At 34.0% G+C, this 21,766-nt stretch overlaps 1 protein-coding gene across 1 annotated transcript; it reads left to right on the plus strand.

Moving 5' to 3' along the window:
* Positions 1 to 400: 400 nt before the first annotated feature.
* LOC113120193 (H-2 class I histocompatibility antigen, K-B alpha chain-like) lies at positions 401 to 3,177 on the plus strand (the record flags this gene model as incomplete). The annotated part of the gene is made up of 3 exons (XM_026290134.1): positions 401 to 722; positions 2,475 to 2,753; positions 2,975 to 3,177. Coding segments are annotated over 3 exons (741 nt in total), but the record flags the coding sequence as incomplete, so codon positions are not given.
* Positions 3,178 to 21,766: the final 18,589 nt, after the last annotated feature.

Genomic DNA, 21,766 nt, shown 5'->3' on the forward strand with positions numbered 1-21,766 from the left:
ATCCACATTTTGTCTGTTTTGTCATGGCACGTGTTTTACACTGTCTGTTTCTCAGAGAAACATTACCTTCACTTCAAGTTCACAGCCCTTTCCAAAGCAAACACACTCCCAGAGTTTAGTGCTGAGGCTGTTGCTGACGACAGACAGATCAGACACTACAACAATAAAGATAAATCCTGGGTAAGATCGAGTCTGACTGAAGATGACTGGACTGAATCTCCTGTAAACCCACCTGATTCTAGAAACTGGTTCATACACCAGATGAGGACTCTGTCAAACTGTACATACTCGGAGTGTTCTGGTGAGTTTCATGCTTCACTCCTCAATTATATATCGGATCTGTTGTGGAACTGCATTTTCCTGCACACAATTTTATTATTTATTTTTTCTTTCTTAATTTTTTGCACAGTGCTCTATACAGTATGTATGTCACGAGTGTTGTTCTGTGATTGTAGAGCTCCATGTGCTCCAGAGAAAATCTGGTTGTGAACTGGAGAAATGTAATGGAACAGTGACGAGTCTGAGAGCATTTGATGAATATGGATTTGATGGAGAGGATTTTATTGCCTTTAATTCTGACACGTTGCAGTGGATTGATAAAAACCCCAAAGCCAAAGAAACCAAAATCAAATGGGATCAGCAAACAGAACGCAATGAACTCCTGCAGCATTTCCTCAAGACCTGCATGAACTGGATCTCCACAGTTAATAACACTAAAAAGAGTAAGTTCTGATCACATCACTTTAATGAGCTCTTTTTTCACTCTTTTTGAATTAGTCTGACAAACTGCTCCAATTTTTGTCTGCTTGATTGCCGTACAAGATGTTTGTGTTCAAATAAAGTAAATACAATTCAAATCTCCTCCGAAAGATCACGTAAAAGTCTGTTGTAGGGATGCACCGGTTGACCGGCCGGCAATCGGACGGTTTTTTGGTCTTTTTTTCGGCCGATTTTTCCGGAAATGCGCTCGCGTGCACAGACTACATTGTAATCGTTCACCATGTCAATAAAAGTGTTTCATTCATCCAATTAAAAAATGTTAGGGTAATGATTCACATTTATATTTTTTATATAAGTTATTTATTTTTCACTGGCTCAAGTAAAAATATAAAAAAAATATAGATGTGAATCATTACCCTAATTTCTTTTTTTTTTAATTGGATGAATGAAACACTTTGCATCTTTATTTATTCACACCAACATTATTTGATTTTAACATTTTGGAAAATGTATTTATATAGCATACTTTTATTTAGTCTCACTGGTGAAGACCTTTTTTTTTTTTATTTAAAACCAAATGTAAAAACTAAAATACTGAATGGTGATTAAGAAACCTCTTATTGAATGTGTGTTGATTGTGGTGTTTGGATTGTAGAACTATGCAGTTATTGTCTTTAATTTCACATGGTTACAGTTAATCTTTTAATTTAAGGCCAGTTCTCTGTAGTTTCAACCCAATTTAAAAACAAAAGCTAAATGCTGATGTCTGTACCATCTATGTTTGTATTAAATGTAGGTTACTTATTGTGCAGTTACTGCCGTTCATTTCAGATGGTTACCGTTATTGTTTTCAATAGCCAAAAGCAAGTTTGGCCTATTAAATACCAAATATCTTGTTTATGCACACTTTCCTTCTTTCTTGTTTGTTGCTTAAAAGATAAAAAAAAAAAAATCGGAAATCGGTATCGGAATCGGCCATGAAAAATCATGATCGGTTCATCCCTAGTCTGTTGGTGCCTCGGTTTGCTCAGAGAAGCTGTCAATCATTTTTAAAGCATCACATAACTAAAATGAAATGAACGAAACTTATTTTAAAAAACGAACACTTAAATTTACATCAGCATGATAAAACTATTTAGTTTGTCTCACGTCCCGTTAAATTAAGAGGGCAGGGTTTATGATGTATACTGGAACCTGAGAACAGGGGGCGATCGAAACGTACTGGCTTCGCTTTCAAGACAAAAAAAAAATACTGATCAGTTCAAAATGTTCATCCTTGTCTGAGTGATTAATTTAACTTTGTTGTGTTTGTATCTGAAACGATACACTTACACTATTGATTTAATATAAATGATAAGGCTTTCAAAGTTGTGTTTACATAGGTGTAACTGTGACCATTTTACTCACAAATCGGCAAACGTTATGGGACAATATCCCTACAAAGATGACAATATCCGAAATCCTTGTCATTTTTTTTTTCGAGAAAAAACAAGCTTATAAATCAAACCGAATGAATAATGAATCTAAAAATGCACAAAGTTTCATATAAGGGGTAGGTTTAGGTGTAGGGTAATAGAACAGGCTACACCATTATACCTCTAGAATGTCCCCATAAAACATGGAAACCCAGTGTGTGTGTGTGTGTGTGTGTGTGTGTGTGTGTGTGTGTGTGTGTGTGTGTGTGTGTGTGTGTGTGTGTGTGTGAATTATCAAATTGTAAATATTTGTTAATTGCATTATTGTTTTCTGCTCAGCTCCACCAGATGTTCATGTGTTTGTGAGGAAAGCTCCTGATGATGATAGTAAGATGAATCTGTGGTGTCTGGCCACTGGTTTCTACCCCAGAGATATTGAGATGAACATCAGATTGGACAAAATTAACACAGAAAACAAGATATCATCTGGAATCAGACCAAATGATGATGGATCGTTTCAGATGAGAGTCAGTGTGGAGATCGACAGAAACCTGAGAGGATCTTATGACTGTTTTGTCATTCACAGGGGTCTGACAGAACCAGCTGTAGTAGAATGGGGTAAAATAATACATCTTTGATTGAAAGCGTGAAGAATGGCTTTCATACACTAATGGTGCTTCTGTGTGAATAACAGATGAAACTCAATACACAAGTACCAAACTCAGTATGTAGAAATGTTGCCGGTCACAAACAATTACAGTTAAAGTGTCTTGACTCAGTTCAACAGTTGAAATGCATTTTCAATATTTGTATTTTTATTTTATCTATTTTTTTTTCAGAAGGGAATTATGCTGACTGTGAAACAGAATCTCAGTGGTCTTTGAAAGCAGTATTAATAACAGTTTCAACAGTTCTCGTTCTCATTGTGATCTCTTACTGCATCTACCGAAGGAAACGGTTAAATGGTGGTGAGTTATAAATATTCAACACTTTTCCTTTTAGATGTTTTGTTTTTAAATAGCATTGTTTGAAAGACCTTTCAAAAAAGCATGATGTTTGATGGTATATGCTTTATGACTAGGATTGGGAATCGTAAAAAAAAAAAAAATAATAATAATGGTAAGAGAAAATGCACAATACTCAAGTACTCAATGCTCAATACTGTTTATACTATCCACTTAATTTAAAGTTTGGCAATGTCAAAATTCAACATTACAGAATACAAATTCTCGGGTTCTGATTCTGGTTCCATTTGAATTAACTTATGTTTTTTTTTTATATTTTACCTTCATTGAATGTAGTGTTGCTGGAAGGTAGTAGTTAATGTTGAGTAATGCTAGTCCATCAATCAGCATGTGCTTCAAAGTTGATGTTTTTTACAAGCATATAGTCCTTTGAGGTCTAAGACACTTGTTCATTTCCCTAAAATTAATGAAATATAAACTGTTATACTTATAACCATGTATACCCACACTCCATAAAGCCCCTATTTTACACTCTATTTTAGTGTTTTCCATATTTCTAAACATTTAAAATGCATGAAAATAAATATTTTCTATCACTTTGTTTATCACTCTTGAAATGACCAGGGGCTTTTACCATGAAACTTAACTTAGAAATTGCTCACGGTACCGGTTCTTTAAAAAGAATCCCAATCCTATTACAAATATTTTATTTGACGATTACAAATTACAATGAACACAGCAAATGATAATTGCAAAATTGCGGTAGGCTATATATTCAAGCTAAAGTTTTATGTAATCTACTGTATTTTCTAAAGACTATTCGACTACAATGTTTAGTCTGTTAATTACAGAAAAAAGGCAGCGGCTATTTGCATTGAGTGAAAATAGCCTTGTTGAGACAATAAAGCCCTCCCTACACCTGCCCAATAAACATTATATATTAAGGTTTTAAACCTTAATGTATATTATTTTCCCTTTTTTATGATATGTAATGTGAAAAGGGTGAAGAATGAATTCGGCAAAAGGCAAAAAGCCAAAAAATGTCCGTGATGAAGAGAAGGCTCACCTGTCATTCATCCACCTCAAATATGACTCAATCACTGAAACATATTTAAAGCTATATTTCACCTAGAAATTACAATTCTGTCATTAATTATTCACCTTCATGTCGTTCCAAACCTGTAAGACCTTCGTTCATCTTCGGAACACAAATTAAGATATTTTTTATGAAATCCATGAGCTCTCTGACCCTCCACAGACAGTAATGATATTACCAGGATCAACACACAGAAACATAGCAAGTATATCGGTAAAATAATGTGATATCAGGGCTTCAGCTGTGTTTTTATGAAGCTGTGAGAATACTTTTGTGCACAAAGAAAAAAAAGCAGTGTCAGTTCTTTCCTTTCTTATTATCTGCTGTATTTTTTCTAGGTCAGAGAAGCAGTAATGACGTTGAAAACGGAGTGAAGATGACTCCTCACTCTGATAGAGGAGAGATGGTCAGTCCTGAAAATTGTATTATAAAAAAGGAAAATCCGCACACACAGCTATCTCCGGATCCCTGAAATGTGAACAGCTTGTGTTTTGTAGAAACTGAAACCTCGCTGTTTGTGAAAACAAAAATTGGACTGTATTTTGTTGCTGCTTATATTTTTTTTAATGAAGTGTTATTTTACCAATATTATTATTATTTTTTTTAAATAGCTTTATTGTTACTTGAATTAAATTTGTTTATTAATAACCAATTACCTTAAACATTCGAGGCCTCAATCTATTTACCATTTCTAACACAAAGTGCAAAAATTTTAATTATGGATGTCTTGCCTAATACCTCTAGTCCACTCTTCAAAATATAGGTTCATTATTGGCATTAACAGTTCTATAGAAATTAACATCCATAAAACCTGTCCATTCCACAAAAGTGGCTATATAGTCGAAAAAACTATTTCAATTATTAAAAATTTATATATATATATATATATATATATATATATATATATATATATATATATATATATATATATATATATATATATACCTTCCCACTAGAGGCTTTCGATCCAAAGATAAGCTCATTCTTCAGATTCTCACAACCTGTGGAACAAGCTCCCACTCTATATTAGATCTACCACTTTGTCTGAGTTCAAATCATTCTCTGCTGCTTTTAGGTTATAAGAGTGTTTTATAAATAAACTGAACTTGAACTTGATGCATCTCTAGTCACTGAAATGTTTTTTGTTGGAATCAAAAATTGTTCTTTCCATAGCAACACTGTGAAAACATTTTTTGAACTTCCATAGGCACTGTATTTGTATTATTAAATATACGGTACCTCCCTTGTCTCTTATTAAAATAATGCTTATGTGTCTGACTGTACACCTTAATTGTAATAAATCGGTAACACTTTAAAATAAGGTTCATTAGTTAACTACATTAATTAACGTTAACTAATAATGAACTGCACTTATACAGCAATTGTTCATTTTTGTTAATGTTAATTTCCACATTTAATAATACTTTATTAAAATCTTGTTAGTAGTTAATAAATGCGCTTTGAACTATCATGAACAAACAACCCAGCAAACATTGGTCCGACGGCGACGTCGTGTGGCCGGCCAAAAATAGTCGCGGTAGGACGGCATAAATCGGTAGAAATATGTATGGCAGAAGATTTCCTAAAAATGCATTCAGATATGTTTGTACACGTTTATAGTTATATGGGGTTTCATGTATAATTGTTTCTTTGACTTTTAGATACGTGTAGTTCAATATTTACCCGCGTTGTGAATCGGTTGTGAGAGGACGTCACCTAGTGACGTCATTTACACGTGCGTTACACGTCCATCATGACCCTCTGTGAAATCCTTGTGGAATATGCAAAAGCTGTGCTTAAACACCTTGATTAATACTGCAATATTTAATTAAAGTGCACCAAGTAGTTTTAAGAGGTTTTAAAGAGGTTGTGAATAGACGTCCACTGACGTCTTTTACACGTCTCTTCATGGTTTGTGAAAAGATGTCCAAGCAAGACTAGCAGGAAAAAAAAAAAATATATACAAAGTAAATATATTCACTTTATCTTGTTTAAAAAAATTATAATCACAGAGAGCCCAGTGTGGTTAAGTGATTGCAAAGCAATGCTGCAATTTAGTCATTATTTCAACCTGTTTTATGTATTTGTTGTTATTATTTTTATTGAATCTATGCATATACATGTAAAACAGATATATATACCCGGTCACAATTTCGGTCTGAGTTGGATGTAATTGCCAAAACGGTGCTGCCAAGATGTAGACACAAAACATACTGATGTATTTCGTGATATTACAAAATCCCGCGATAGGATAGATTATCTCGCGAGATCTCGCTTTCTTCCGGAAGTTCCCTTCCTGAAGTTCCGGTACATCAAGCAGGCAACCACCACGAGGAGGAGAGGACTCGAAGAGGGCTCTTGGAGGGAGATTTGTCGATATAAATTACATAAAATCTACCGTGGGGTAAGTACATTTTGTATTATTTGATTAACGTGCTTGAGTTTTAGTTGTTTGACACGAAGGAACCGAGAGAAATGATGCCCACGTTGTCAACTGAAATTCACTGAGTAAGGCTAAAATTAGCTAAAGTTAGAAGGCTAAAAGTTACTTATATTTATGTGATTTTTATTGGTACGCTTTAATTAATTATTCAGGGGACATCACAGCCCTCCTGTCTTATCAGAAATGTCCTGTTCACTTTCTCACAGTTACACTGTGAGTGTTTCTCAAGGGCATCACATTAAAGCATAACACCTTTTGTATAATAAAAATAAAATCTAATGCTTGTTGATTACCTTTTTATCCTAATGTTTCATTCATCTTGGTCCAAGGTTTTTTTTTTTAGTTGTAGACCATAAAGATATTTTGAAAATAAGTGCATGTCATCTATCTCAAATGTTTTGTTTTATTTTATTTATTTTAAAAATACATGTATTCTCTTCCCTCAGCTGCTGTGAAGAGGTAACGTTAGAGACTCTGAATGGGATGCAGCAATGACAGAACACCTGAAGCTCGCTCCAGGAAGAGATGGGGGTGGAGGTTACAAGAAATGAGCCAAACAACTGTAATGTGTTTAAGGGATAGTTCATCCAAAAATGAAAATAGTCATAATTTTCTCACCCTCATGTTACGATCATAATAATTTTTCCTACTGTGGCAGTTAATGGATTGTGAGATCTGCTTGGTTACAAACATTCTTCCAAATATCTGTGTGTTTATGAGACAACTGTGTAAGTCAATGACAAGATTAATAAAGAATTGATAAAAAGAAACCATCTTTTAACATTCTAGTAGAAAACATTCTCAGAAATGTAATATTTTAATTAATGTCGGTTCTATACAGTTTAAAAACATTTACCCCACTTTGATTTCATAAATAGCAATGATTTCAAACATATTTTATGATGAGGGTCTTATGTTTTATGATTTTCTTGTCACAAGACAACAATGGCTCCTGCAAGGTGTTTATGCCACATGTTCAAATATTAATAATGTTCTTAATCTTATATGATTAATGTATTTTAAAATAAATGTAATTATTATTGATTTATATATTAAAAACATTAATAAACACTGCAAATAGAAATTTTGAACAATAATAATGGACTTTAAGATTGAGTATTTCAGCCCTTTTTATTCAGTGATGCCCCTCATTAAATCATATTTGTGATGAAAAAAATGGTAGGCCTGTAAACGTATTTCAGAAATCCAAAATGGATACAAAGATAACATTTGAAAAACAAATTTTTAAATATATTATCATCCTTAAGATTCTTATTTGTCATTGTCCCAGTAAAGCAAACATGAAAACAATATGGTCAGAACACAGAAAGGTATACAGGTTTGAAACATGAGTTTGAGTAAATGAAAGAATTTTCCCTTTATATAATAATTCAGTATTTTGTAATTAGTATTTTATTTTGGTTAACAGATGCTAAACTGTTCCAAAACAATAAAATGTGCTAAATCAGAACATGCTTCTTTGTTTGCATATGACCACAAATACTGTGTTATTGTTAGTGATGTACACGTGATTAAGATGTTTTATGGACGTTCATGTCTGACTGTACCGATCTTGAACTTCTGTCAAGATGTGTTAAACCTCAAGACATAATTGATTGCCTTGCACGATGTTACACAGTGGGTGTGTGATTATTTTATATGCAGGCTTTTATATACATACACTTAAACTATGCAGCAACGCATTTAAAAATCCAGAAGACAACGACGTCCAGAAGACGACACATTTAGACGTCCAGGGACGTGCAGAAAAGACGTGCAGTTCACGTCTAGAAGACGTCAAAGACGTCGGTTCAACTTTCATTTTGGAACTATTTTTCAACCATGACGGGACGTCTCGGATGGACGTCTTTTCAACGGTCAAAAGACGTCCAAATGTTTGCTGGGAATGAACAGCTTTATTTCTATTAACTAACATGAACAAAGATTAATACATACTGTAACAAATGTATTACTTACTCATTGTTAGTTCATGTTAGTTAATACATTAATCTTTAATAAATTAACCTTATTATAAAGTGCAGCCTCCGCCATTCTTTCAAATCGACTCTCTGTCAAGCGACCCGCCCTCCTCCGACTCTGATTGGCCGTAAACTTGAAACAAACCAATCAATCCAACGATGGCACAGCAAGTATTACCCAATCAGGGGCTGAATAGGATGAGTCTTCACAGAATGCGGGTGGGATGATCTGCATGAGATGTTGCATTGAAGACAACTCCGAAAATACGGGACAAACCCCGTCCCGTATTGATTCAAAACGGGAAGCGCTATTTTATTCTCAAATACGGGACGATTCTGTATTTTAGGGGACGGGTGGCAACCCTATTATCAGACTGTAACATTGCCCACTCTGAATATTCCTCCAAAACAGTAACGTTTGAGATCGAGACCTAAGTGGCATAACGATTACTGTGATTGACTGAGGTGTGAAGTGTATAGTATTGCTTTTGCTTTGTTTTTGTACAAGGTCAGACATATTCTTTTGCAAGTGTTCAGAGTTTCGTGTACAGTACCAGTGATGCGTGGGTTGATCCAAAATGAGCGGGTGCCTGCGGTCACCCGCGGTTACGAGTCATACAAAAATATTTTTAATGATATCTGGGTCGCGGTCGGTCGGGTCCTTTGAAATAAAGATGCCAATTAAACCTTTGTAATTTATATAGTACTAAACACGATTTTGAAATATATAGGCTTACACTTTATTGACTGAACAGCAATTTTACCCTTTGTCCCGCCTCACGCAAATTGTGTATCTGTCCCGCTTTTTCATTCGATCCTGCTTAATAAATACACGGATACGTCCATAGGCGTACTGTTAACTTATGTCCAATAGTTCAGAGGAGAGAAATAAAAGTGTTAGTCGATAGGCTGAGTCGTACATCAATCAAACTGTTGACGCGCGCTGTTCGGTCAGGTTAATGGCCACGAAAAAGAGAAGATGCACTTTTAATAGCGAACGGACCGCAGCATACCCTTGATTAAGACCTGCATGTAGATGGCGAAGCAGAGAGAGCTTTTTTTCAGTGGGACATGGAGGAGAATACGACGTGAAGCGACCCCAGCAAACATTGGTCCGACGGCGACGTCGTGTGGCCGGCCAAAAATAGTCGCGGTAGGACGGCATAAATCGGTAGAAATATGTAACACAGAACACTTCCTAAAAATGCATTCAGATATGTTTGTACACGTTTCTAGTTCTATGGGGTTTCATGTATAATTGTTTCTTTGACTTTTAGATACGTGTAGTTCAATATTTACCCGCGTTGTGAATCGGTTGTGAGAGGACGTCACCTAGTGACGTCATTTACACGTGCGTTACACGTCCATCATGACCCTCTGTGAAATCCTTGTGGAATATGCAAAAGCTGTGCTTACACCTTGATTAATACTGCAAATATTTAATTACAGTGCACCAAGTAGTTTTTAACAGGTTTTAAAGAGGTTGTGAATAGACGTCCACGGACGTCTTTTACACGTCTCGTCATGGTTTGTGAAAAGATGTCCAAGCAAGACTAGCAGGAAAAAAAAAATATATACGAAGTAAATATATTCACTTTATCTTGTTTAAAAAAATTATAATCACAAAGAGCCCGTGTGGTTAAGTGATTGCAAAGCAATGCTGCAATTTAGTCATTATTTCAACCTGTTTTATGTATTTGTTATTATTTTTTTTATTGAATCTATGCATATACATGTAAAACAGATATATACCCGGTCACAATTTCGGTCTGAGTTGGATGTAATTGCCAAAACGGTGCTGCCAAGATGTAGACACAGGGGGCGGTTCAAGATGGCGCTCTAGAAACATGTGAGTTGATGTGCTCTGCAAACTCAAATGGTGAAATTTACTTTTAGTGCTGTCAGAATAAGACTAAATTACTTTCTTTTAACTTCAAATAGCAATTTATAAACAAATGTTCTTCTAGTAAAAAGTGACACAATGGGCAAGTCCGAAAAAAGGAAAACAAAGAACGCTTCACAGGCTACCACTAGTCCTGCAACCAAAACTAATCATGAAGCGCTGCAAGCCTCTAATAATCTTGCGACAGAAAACCTGCATGATTACGTCAAGACAGATTTACAGGTAGATGCAATTTCTGACGAGTTCATGTTGTGCGAGGAGGAATTTCCTTCACTTTTAGACACGCCATGCAAATCTCCTGCCGCCAAACAACGGAAGACTAATCAATCTGAGATTGCTGACGTGCTCTCTCAACTTGGAGCACTTTCTCAGTTAATTAACACTCGGTCTGATTCCCTGGAGAAAATCATAGGAGAAAACACACGCGCGATTACCAACATGAAGGAGGTAATAAATGAAAACACCAAGCAAATCACAAGTGTCAAAGAAGCAATCGAATTTATGAGCGAGGAGGTTAACTGTCTGAAAACCAAGTGCGGTGCAGTGGAGTCCAAGATGGGCAAAATGGAGCAGACTACCTCTGAGCAGGAGAGAAGACTAGAACATCTGGAAAGTTATTCGCGACGTTGGAATTTAAGAATTTACGGAGTCCCCGAGAAGGAGAGAGAAGATGTTCGACTACAGGTGATCCAGTTGTGTCAGCGACTCCTGCCAGAGGACAGAGACAAACTTCCGAACGCCATTGATATTGTACACCGACTTGGTCGCAAGCAGCCGAACAAAACTAGAGGAGTTATTGTTCAATTTGCCTCCCGATTTTATCGCGACGCTGTGTGGCGTGCAGCAAAGGAGTCTATTTTTCTCAGGGAAAACGGCCTGAAAATATCTGAGGACTTATCTCCTGCAGATAAAGAGAGGAGGAACAAATTATGGCCGGCAGTGGAAAAAGCAAGACAAAATAATAAGCGTGCTTATTTTATTGGAGGTAGGGCGTTTGTAGAAGGAATTGAAATATTCCCTCCAGCCTGAAACTTCATTTAGCTGACCTGATATACATGAAACTTGTTTCACTTTGTGCCGAACCCGTGGGTTAACGAGAGGCTATTTAATTTAGAGATTGTTGCCCTAAAGTTTAATTTATTTTTTCCTTTAAAAGAAGGCGAAGTCCAAATATATATATTTATTTTTAGTTGGTATTTTGAAGGAATTTATTATAATTACTACCATTCTAAGTTATAATTACTTATATAATTTTGAGAAAAAGATACTATGGAGATCTGTTTTGTTTTTGTTTTTTTCTCTTATAACTTAGAAGGCAATATAATCTCAGGAATATGTTTTTGTATTTCTCCTTGTGGAGGAAGAAAAAAAAAAAAAAAACTAAGCCAACAACATTGATGGTTTTATTATTATATTGGCTGTATTTACACTACATAAATAAGAAATCTGAAGTTATAAGATAAAAGACTACTCGTGTTCTATAGATGTTGATGTCTAAATTCTGAATTGCACTACTTTATTTGTATTAATATAGAGTTTGCTGTTCTCATCGTTTTACGCGTTAACACATTTTCAGAGACCAATATACTCTACTTCTATTGTAGACCTTTCTTTTTTCCTTTATGTCTCTATCTATAATTTCTTTCAACACTAGAGGGTTAAGAAACATTACAAAAAGGAAAGCAATTTTTTTGTTTCTTAAACAATTTAAGTCTGACTTTTGTTTTTTGCAAGAATGCCACTCAACCAAAGAGGATTGTAATTTCTGGAGATCTCAGTGGGGATCTGATTTATGGATGGCTCATGGAACAAGTAACTCAGCTGGTGTCTGTATTCTTAAAAACCGTTTTGATGGGAAGATTGTATGTTCTAATTGTGATCCTGGTGGACATTATATCTGTCTTGTATTGGAAATTTCGAATGTAACCATTATTATTGTTAATATTTATGGGTTTAATCAACAAAAAAATAATGAAAAACTTATTGATCAAGTGGAAGAACATATGTTAAATTTGCTAACCAAATATCCAAATTCTTATTTAGTTTTCGGAGGGGATTTTAATGTAGCTTTGGATAACGTCTTAGACAGATGGCCTCCAAAGTCTCCTGATAATTCTAGTTTGTACTTAAAGAGGTTTATGCAGCGATTTTCTTTACTTGACAGTTGGAGAGAAACTCATCCTTCTCAAAAACTATTTACGTGGAACAATAATTCCTTCTCAAACCAATCACGTATCGATATGTGGCTTATCTCTAGAGATTTTAACAATGTATCTTCTGATATTATTCCATCACCACTTTCTGATCACAAATGCATCTCTATACGCATTCCTCTATCAAATACTGCTAATTTACATAGAACTACTTCATATTGGAAGTTGAATATTTCATTGCTTAAGTATAATGAAGTAAAGGATAAAATTAATTTCATAATCACTAATTATTGGGAAAAAGCTAATGGGGAAAACAATTTTTGTAGTAATTGGGAATTGATGAAACATGAAATTGGTAAATACTTGCGTACTTTTAGTAGCAAATTGGCTAAAAAGAAAAAAAATGAAGAGAACTTTATAATATATAAAATCACAAATCTTCTATCTAAAATGGTTCTGTCTGATGCTGAAAAAGTTGAGCTTGTTCAGCATCAAAATGTTCTAGATGAGTTTTATAAACAAAAGGCTCAGGGAGCATTTGTAAGATCACGAAAAAGATGGATCGAGGAAGGTGAGCAAAACTCTTCATATTTTTTTAGACTAGAAAAACAACAAATGAAAAAAAATTTGATTGGAAAGCTACTAATCAATGGATCTCTCTGTGAAGACCAAAAGGCCATTGCAAATTTTTGTGCTAAATTCTATCAGGATTTGTACACCTCTAAATTTAACAAACAACATGCTCATGATTTTTTTGATTCATTATTTTCCATTAATCAATTAAGTAACACTGATCAAACCATTTGTGATTCTCCCATTACCTTAAAAGAAATCGAGGAAGCAATTAAATCTTTAAAAATGAATAAGTCCCCTGGTACAGACGGTCTAACATCAGAATTTTATCATATGTTCAGTAAAAACATAGCCCCTTTTTTGTTAAACGTATTTAAGGAAAGCATAAATAAATCGTTTCTTCCACCCACATTATGCCAAGGGCTGATCACTTTAATTCCCAAGCCAAGTAAAAATATTACTTTATTAGATAATTGGCGTCCAATAACGTTGTTAAACAATGATTATAAAATAATTGCTTTAGTACTGGCTAAAAGATTAAAGGGAGTGTTACCTTCTATTATTGATGAAACACAATCTGGCTTTATGCCAAATAGACATATATCTAATAATATAAGATTAATATTAGACATTTTAGATTATTCTGATTTAATTTCTAATGACAGCTTTATCTTTTTTTTAGATTATTATAAAGCATTTGATACTCTGGAACATGGTTTTTTATTTCAAGCACTTCAAAAAATTGGTTTTGGTGATTATTTTTGTAAGATGGTTAAAATGTTATATGTAAATGGAAATAGTTCAATTAAACTGAAAAACGGCACCTCTCCCAGGTTTTCTCTAAATCGTGGTGTTCGTCAAGGATGCCCAGTGTCTCCTTATCTGTTTTTAATTGCAGTGCAATTTCTCAATTTACATATTAAAAGCAGTAACCTGAAAGGAATCACTGTTGGAAATGCAGAATTAATCATTAGTCAGTTGGCTGACGACACAGCATTGTTTTTGGAAGATTCCTCTCAAATCCCAGTAGCCTTAAATATCCTTAAGTCATTTTCTAAAGTTTCTGGTTTAAATCTCAATTTTGATAAATGTGAATTATTTCCCATTAAAAATTGTAATCTCTCTTTAATATGTGGCATAGCTGTTAAAAGCACGGTTAAATATCTTGGTATAGAAATAACTAAAGAAAAAAATAGATGTACAACAAACTTTAATCAGATTATTGAAAAAACTAAGAAAAAACTTAATTGCTGGCTTCAAAGGGATCTATCTATTAAAGGAAGAGTTTTGCTCACTAAGGCTGAGGGACTTTCACGCCTCTCTTATGCCGCACAATCTCTATATGTAGATAAGCCTACATGTAAATTGATTGATAGAGCTCTAACAGATTTTGTCTGGAAAAATAAATGCCATTATATGAAGAAATCTGTAATTTTAAATTCTTACGACAAAGGTGGTTTAAACTTCATTGATTTTAGTTCCTTAAATTATACTTTCAAAATAAATTGGCTTCATCGATTTTTGAAAAATCAAGACTCCATCTGGAATATTTTCCCTCAACAAACTTTGTCATATATTGGAGGTATAAATTTTTTATTGATGTGCAACTATAACTTATCAAAAATTCCTATCAAACTTTCAAATTTCCACCAACAGGTTCTTTTGGCATGGGCTTTAATATATAAACATAATTTCACTCCCCATAAATTCTTTATTTGGAACAATCAGAATATTTTATACAAAAATAGAACTTTATTTTTTGATCGGTGGTTTAATAATGGGTTACTTTTAGTTTGTCAGTTATTTAATGACAAAGGATTACTAATGAATTATGCAGAATTTCTTTCAGAATACAACATGCCAGTTACTCCCAAAGAATTTGCAATAGTTATGGGAGCAATACCATCAGGAATTTGTATGCTTTTTAAAAACTACAAACAATCTACTACTATAAATACTGCTTTCCCTGAGCCAGTAGACACTGCAATAGGTCAAATATGTTTTTCAGGAAAAAAAGATAGAAATAAGAAAGTTAGATCCCTGTTTACTGAAGATATTATTTCGATTTCTCCTGCAATCTCTTACTGGAATAATTTATTTAAAAATTTAAAGTGGAAAAAGATTTGGTCTTTACAACAAAAATATTTTCTCACCAATAAAGTGAAAGAAGTATCATTTAAAATACTAAATAAATTTTACCCTGTTAATTATTTTATGATTAAATATAAAAACAATATTGAGACAAGATGCTCATTTTGCCAAGTTCACACAGAAACTGTTTTTCATTTATTTTGGACATGTTCCTATACTGAACATCTATGGAAAGATGTGGAAACATTTGTTAAAAATAATATCCAACAAGACATATCTGTTACTTTTAAAGATATTATTTTTGGACACTTTGATTCCGATTCAAATAACAACAAATCTTGTTTTGTTATAAATTTAATTTATTTTCTTGGCAAATTCTATATCCATAAATGTAAATTCACCAACAACAAACCAATTTTTCTTGTTTTTAGGAAAGAATTTATAATGTATCTTAATACTATTTCATCCTCTGTAAATAAGAAAGCGAGAAAAACAACCTCAATTTGTAATGACTTTAATTTGAATACTCTACTTGAAATATAAATCAATATCTTACCCTCATATTCTTTTTTTTTATTTTTCATTTTAGCAATTGTTAAATTGTTTGAATGTTTGTTTTGTATATTCAGATGACATATTGTTGATACATATTGTATACTCTACACAAAGTTGTATATCATTGATGTCATCTTTGTATTGTTTGCATTCATAATAAAAAAAAAAAAAAAAAAAAAAAAAAAAAAAAAAAAAAAAGATGTAGACACAAAACATACTGATATATTTCGTGATATTACAATCCCGCGATAGGATAGATTATCTCGCGAGATCTCGCTTTCTTCCGGAAGTTCCCTTCCGGAAGTTCCGGTACATCAAGCAGGCAACCACCACGAGGAGGAGAGTACTCGAAGAGGGCTCTTGGAGGGAGATTTGTCGATATAAATTACATAAAATCTACCGTGGGGTAAGTACATTTTGTATTATTTGATTAACGTGCTTGAGTTTTACTTGTTTGACACGAAGGAACCGAGAGAAATGATGCCCACGTTGTCAACTGAAATTCACTGAGTATGGCTAAAATTAGCTAAAGTTAGAAGGCTAAAAGTTACTTATATTTATGTGATTTTTATTGGTACGCTTTAATTAATTATTCAGGGGACATCACAGCCCTCCTGTCTTATCAGAAATGTCCTGTTCACTTTCTCACAGTTACACTGTGAGTGTTTCTCAAGGGCATCACATTAAAGCATAACACCTTTTGTATAATAAAAATAAAATCTAATGCTTGTTGATTACCTTTTTTTCCTAATGTTTCATTCATGATTCATTCATCTTGGTCCAAGGGTTTTTTTTTTTAGTTGTAGACCATAAAGATATTTTGAAAATAAGTGCATGTCATCTATCTCAAATGTTTTATTTTATTTATTTTAAAAATACATGTATTCTCTTCCCTCAGATGCTGTGAAGAGGTGGAGACTCTGAATGGGATGCAGCAATGGCAGAACACCTGAAGCTTGCTCCGGGAAGAGATGGGGGTGGAGGTTACAAGAAATGAGCCAAACAACTGTAATGTGTTTAAGGGATAGTTCATCCAAAAATGAAAATAGTCATAATTTTCTCACCCTCATGTTACGATCATAATAATTTTTCCTACAGTGGCAGTTAATGGATTGTGAGATCTGCTTGGTTACAAACATTCTTCCAAATATCTGTGTGTTTATGAGACAACTGTGTAAATCAATGACAAGATTAATAAAGAATTGATAAAAAGAAACCATCTTTTAACATTCTAGTAGAAAACTCAGAAATGTAATATTTTAATTAATGTCGGTTCTATACAGTTTAAAAACATTTACCCCACTTTGATTTCATAAATAGCAATGATTTCAAACATATTTTATGATGAGGGTCTTATGTTTTATGATTTTCTTGTCACAAGACAACAATGGCTCCTGCAAGGTGTTTATGCCACATGTTCAAATATTAATAATGTTCTTAATCTTATATGATTAATGTATTTTAAAATAAATGTAATTATTATTGATTTATATATTAAAAACATTAATAAACACTGCAAATAGAAATTTTGAACAATAATAATGGACTTTAAGATTGAGTATTTCAGCCCTTTTTATTCAGTGATGCCCCTCATTAAATCATATTTCTGATGAAAAAAATGGTAGGCCTGTAAAGGTATTTCAGAAATCCAAAATGGATACAAAGATAACATTTGAAAAACAAATTTTTAAATATATTATCATCTTTAAGATTCTTATTTGTCATTGTCCCAGTAAAGCAAACATGAAAACAATATGGTCAGAACACAGAAAGGTATACAGGTTTGAAACATGAGTTTGAGTAAATGAAAGAATTTTCCCTTTATATAATAATTCAGTATTTTGTAATTAGTATTTTATTTTGGTTAACAGATGCTAAACTGTTCCAAAACAATAAAATGTGCTAAATCAGAACATGCTTCTTTGTTTGCATATGTTCACAAATAATGTGTTATTGTTAGTGATGTACACGTGATTAAGATGTTTAATGGACGTTCATGTCTGACTGGACCGATCTTGAACTTCTGTCAAGATGTGTTAAACCTCAAGACATAATTGATTGCCTTGCACGATGTTACACAGTGGGTGTGTGATTATTTTATATGCAGGCTTTTATATACATACACTTAAACTATGCAGCAACGCATTTAAAAATCCAGAAGACAACGACGTCCAGAAGACGACACATTTAGACGTCCAGGGACGTGCAGAAAAGACGTGCAGTTCACGTCTAGAAGACGTCAAAGACGTCGGTTCAACTTTCATTTTGGAACTATTTTTCAACCATGACGGGACGTCTCGGATGGACGTCTTTTCAACGGTCAAAAGACGTCCAAATGTTTGCTGGGGACATGGTGCATGTGAGTACCACAGAAAAAAAGCTCATCATCAAGAAACATGCAAATCAGTGCAATCGTTTTACAATAAACCAAATGACCCACAGGCTGACAAAGTTTGGGAAGCAGAAGTGACGAGCATTTATCATGCCGTACATCACACACATTCATATCGCTCTACTGCAGGAACAAGTTAGCACCAGTCATTTTTCCAGATACTGAAATAGCTAAGAAAAAAGCTGTAGAAACTTTGGTTGATATTTTGGGTCAGGTAGTGTCTCAATCTTTTAGTCGGTGGGTTTAAAAAGAAATATAGGCAATATATTACAGAAAGCTTTAAATGTCTACTTTTAAACGAAAATATTCAAACCAAAATAAATAGGCTACTCTTTGATTATGTTGATTACTTTTGGTTATTGCTAATTTAGACACATGCATAATCATTACTTTAACTGGTTCTTTGTGGCAAGCCTTATGTGTGCGGTCATAACGCTTATTATGCTGTAGGCTATAGTCTATTTAAGTAATTATATTAATATAAAGGGGCGACGCATTTACTACTTTTAAAAAATGCGGGTCAGGAAGCGGGTCGGGTAAATATTTTATCTTCATTTTTTTGCGGTCTGAGTTGCGGGCGGGTTTGAAAACATCGGTCGGGTGCGGGTTGTTTATACATTGACCCGCGCATCACTGTACAGTACATGAAAAAATAATAATTTCAGTTGTTATTGCCAGATATTTTTATGGTTAGATTGAGGTCTTCTCAAGGGGAGACATTAGGTGTTTCTCAATGTCAAGGAAGGATCCTCGGAAGCCAGTATTTCGAGGATGCTACGTCATCGACATCCGTCGAAGGACTGTTCCAATGTCGAGGATCCTCGGAATTTCAACCAAGGACTGAGTCCTTCGTTCGAAAAATATCCCATACACAGGAAAAGATGCATATGTGTATCCTTCGTGTTCTCAAATCACCCACAATCCTATGCGCGCAGCTTTGCTATCTAGTTAAAAAATTAAAAAATGTCGAACGTTAGCATAGTCGGAGCGTTAACAGTTTTTATTTACGTTACCAAGCATTTGTTATAACTGTAGTAAATATAAGTAAAGTTTAACATTTAAATGCCAGTACAAATTACTACCGTATTGATATTGTAAATTATATAAATACAAATACAAATGGTTAACTGAAACGGACCTGTCATTTAACAATTGTTAGCTTGGTTGCGTCATCGGCATATCTTTTAAAAATAACTAGTTAAATTGTCCAATTGAACGGTACTTTTATTCAAACGGACCTTTTCACTGATGTAATGACGCAATGACGTGCACTTGCTAGCCTGTTCCATTTACATGTTCTCCAAATGCTAAAGAGGAGTCTCGCCTAGCCTCTGAAGGAAGTGACTTGGAAGGACCAGTCCTGCCAAGAAAGTATCCTTGACATTGAGAAACGCCTGTTGTGTTCTCTGAAACACTATGATTCTGATAATAAATACAATTTTGGTCTTATTTTTTTTTGTCTAAGGTGCACATTAGATCAAGAAGAAATAGGGTTTTTATTTTCTTGAAATATCTTTTTTTATTTAAAGTTTATCAGTTTAATTTCCTTACCTTTTACCTTTTTCATATGACGGTATAAAACAGGAAACAGGAAGGCCCCACTTCCTCTTCAATGCCCAACTTGAATGTCCCCAGAGTTACTTGTGAGTCATTAAACTCTCTTTTAACTGCAAGTAAGTGTCTCCCTGTCTTTGTTCTATGCCCCTATAGAGATTAAGAGAGTTCTGATGATTGCTGTGACTCGAGTTGTCTGTTGGATTGATTGTAATAAAATCCCTGTTGTTTAGAGTTAACCCTGGATTCGGCCCTTTTCACCTGCAACACCACAAATAGGTACACTATAACTGAAAAAAAAAAAAAAAAAAGTTATGCTTTAAAAAAGTTTATTTATGCTGTATGATGCGGATTGTAATCTTAAATGTTACACCCTGGATTACAGGTTGTTTCCTTGGATTATTTCCAGATCAACATCATGAAGACAACTCCTTGTTCAAGATCTTGTTCTGTCCAGGCTGGACTATTGCAATGCCCTCTTGGCAGGTCTTCCAGCCAATTCTATTAAACCTTTACAATTAATCCAGAACGCAGCAGCAAGACAAATCTTTAATGAGCCAAAAATAATGCACATCATATCTCTGTTTATCAGTTTGCACTGGCTACCAATAGCTGCTTGTATAAAATTCAAGGCATTGATGTTTGCCTTCAAAACTACCACTGACTCTGCACCCATTTACCTAAATGTGTTACTTCAGACTTCTCTGCCTCTAGAAGCTTGCGTTCTGCAAGTGAATGATGCTTTATTGATCATCCCAAAGTTGCACTAAATCACTTTCAGAGACTTTTAAATTAAATGTTCCCTCCTGGTGGAATGTCCTTAGCCATCTTCAAGAATTGGCTAAAAACCCATCTCTTCCATCTTTAGCACTTTCTATTCTAAAAGTTGTCCATTTTAGACTTGCGCTCTATTCATTTACGAACTGCTTGTTTTCTATAAAAAAAAACGAACTCTAGCTTTTCTAATCTTTTTTTATTCTATTTATGTTTTCTTTTTATTTATTGTACAGTTAACAAAAGCAAAAAGGCCTCTAACACTAGCTTGCTCCATTATTTTTTCTAATCTGTTTTCTTTTTTTATTATATAATAAAAAAAACATTCTATGTGTACTGCGTTAAGCTAACTGAGACATGTTATAGCATTTGCGTATCATTGCTCTTTTGTTGAGATTTTGATTGCTTCCTCTTGTGTAAGTTGCTTTGGATAAAAGTGTCTGCTAAATGTAAATGTAGTTAATAGCTATCCAAGTATTGTGTTTTAGCCCCTGAGTATATAAGCTGCATGTTTATTGTGCATACTGCGCTGTTTGTTGGGTTGTGATTTACTTTTATTTTTTAATGTGATTGGTTATGGGTTTTGACAAGTTAGTAAAAGGCAACAATTCAGTCAAAATCAAATCATCTAAACATTGCTGTTTGTGATAATAAATTAACATTCATGTGAATCGTTGTATTTGTGTGATGTGACAGTTGATGTGACCGATGTAAACAGTCACCTGTGTAAACTGATCTCATACAAAATACCAGTTGATTGAGTCTTTGAGCAAAGTTATTTTAAGAGTTTAAAATAAAGTTACTACAGGGTTTTGTTTGTTTTTACTAGTTCTGATGAAATGAATGTTCACATTTACATTTAGCAGATGCTTTCATCCAAAGCGACTTACAAATGAGGACAATGGTAGCAATCAAAAACAACAAAAAGAGCAATGATATACAAGTGATATAACAAGTCTCAGGTTAACACAGTACATGTAGCAAGGTTTTTTTTAGTCATATACAGGGTTCCCATGGGTCCTTGAAATCCTTGAAAGTTTGGGAATTTGAAAATAACAAAAATTAAAACCCTGGAAAGTTTTTGACAGTTACTTGAAAGTGTATCCATATTATTCCCTCTGGTCCACTAATGTGTTGTTTTGCATACAAGCTT

Source organism: Carassius auratus, chromosome 19 (genome assembly GCF_003368295.1).
Source record: "Carassius auratus strain Wakin chromosome 19, ASM336829v1, whole genome shotgun sequence".
Classification (NCBI taxonomy): domain Eukaryota; kingdom Metazoa; phylum Chordata; class Actinopteri; order Cypriniformes; family Cyprinidae; genus Carassius; species Carassius auratus.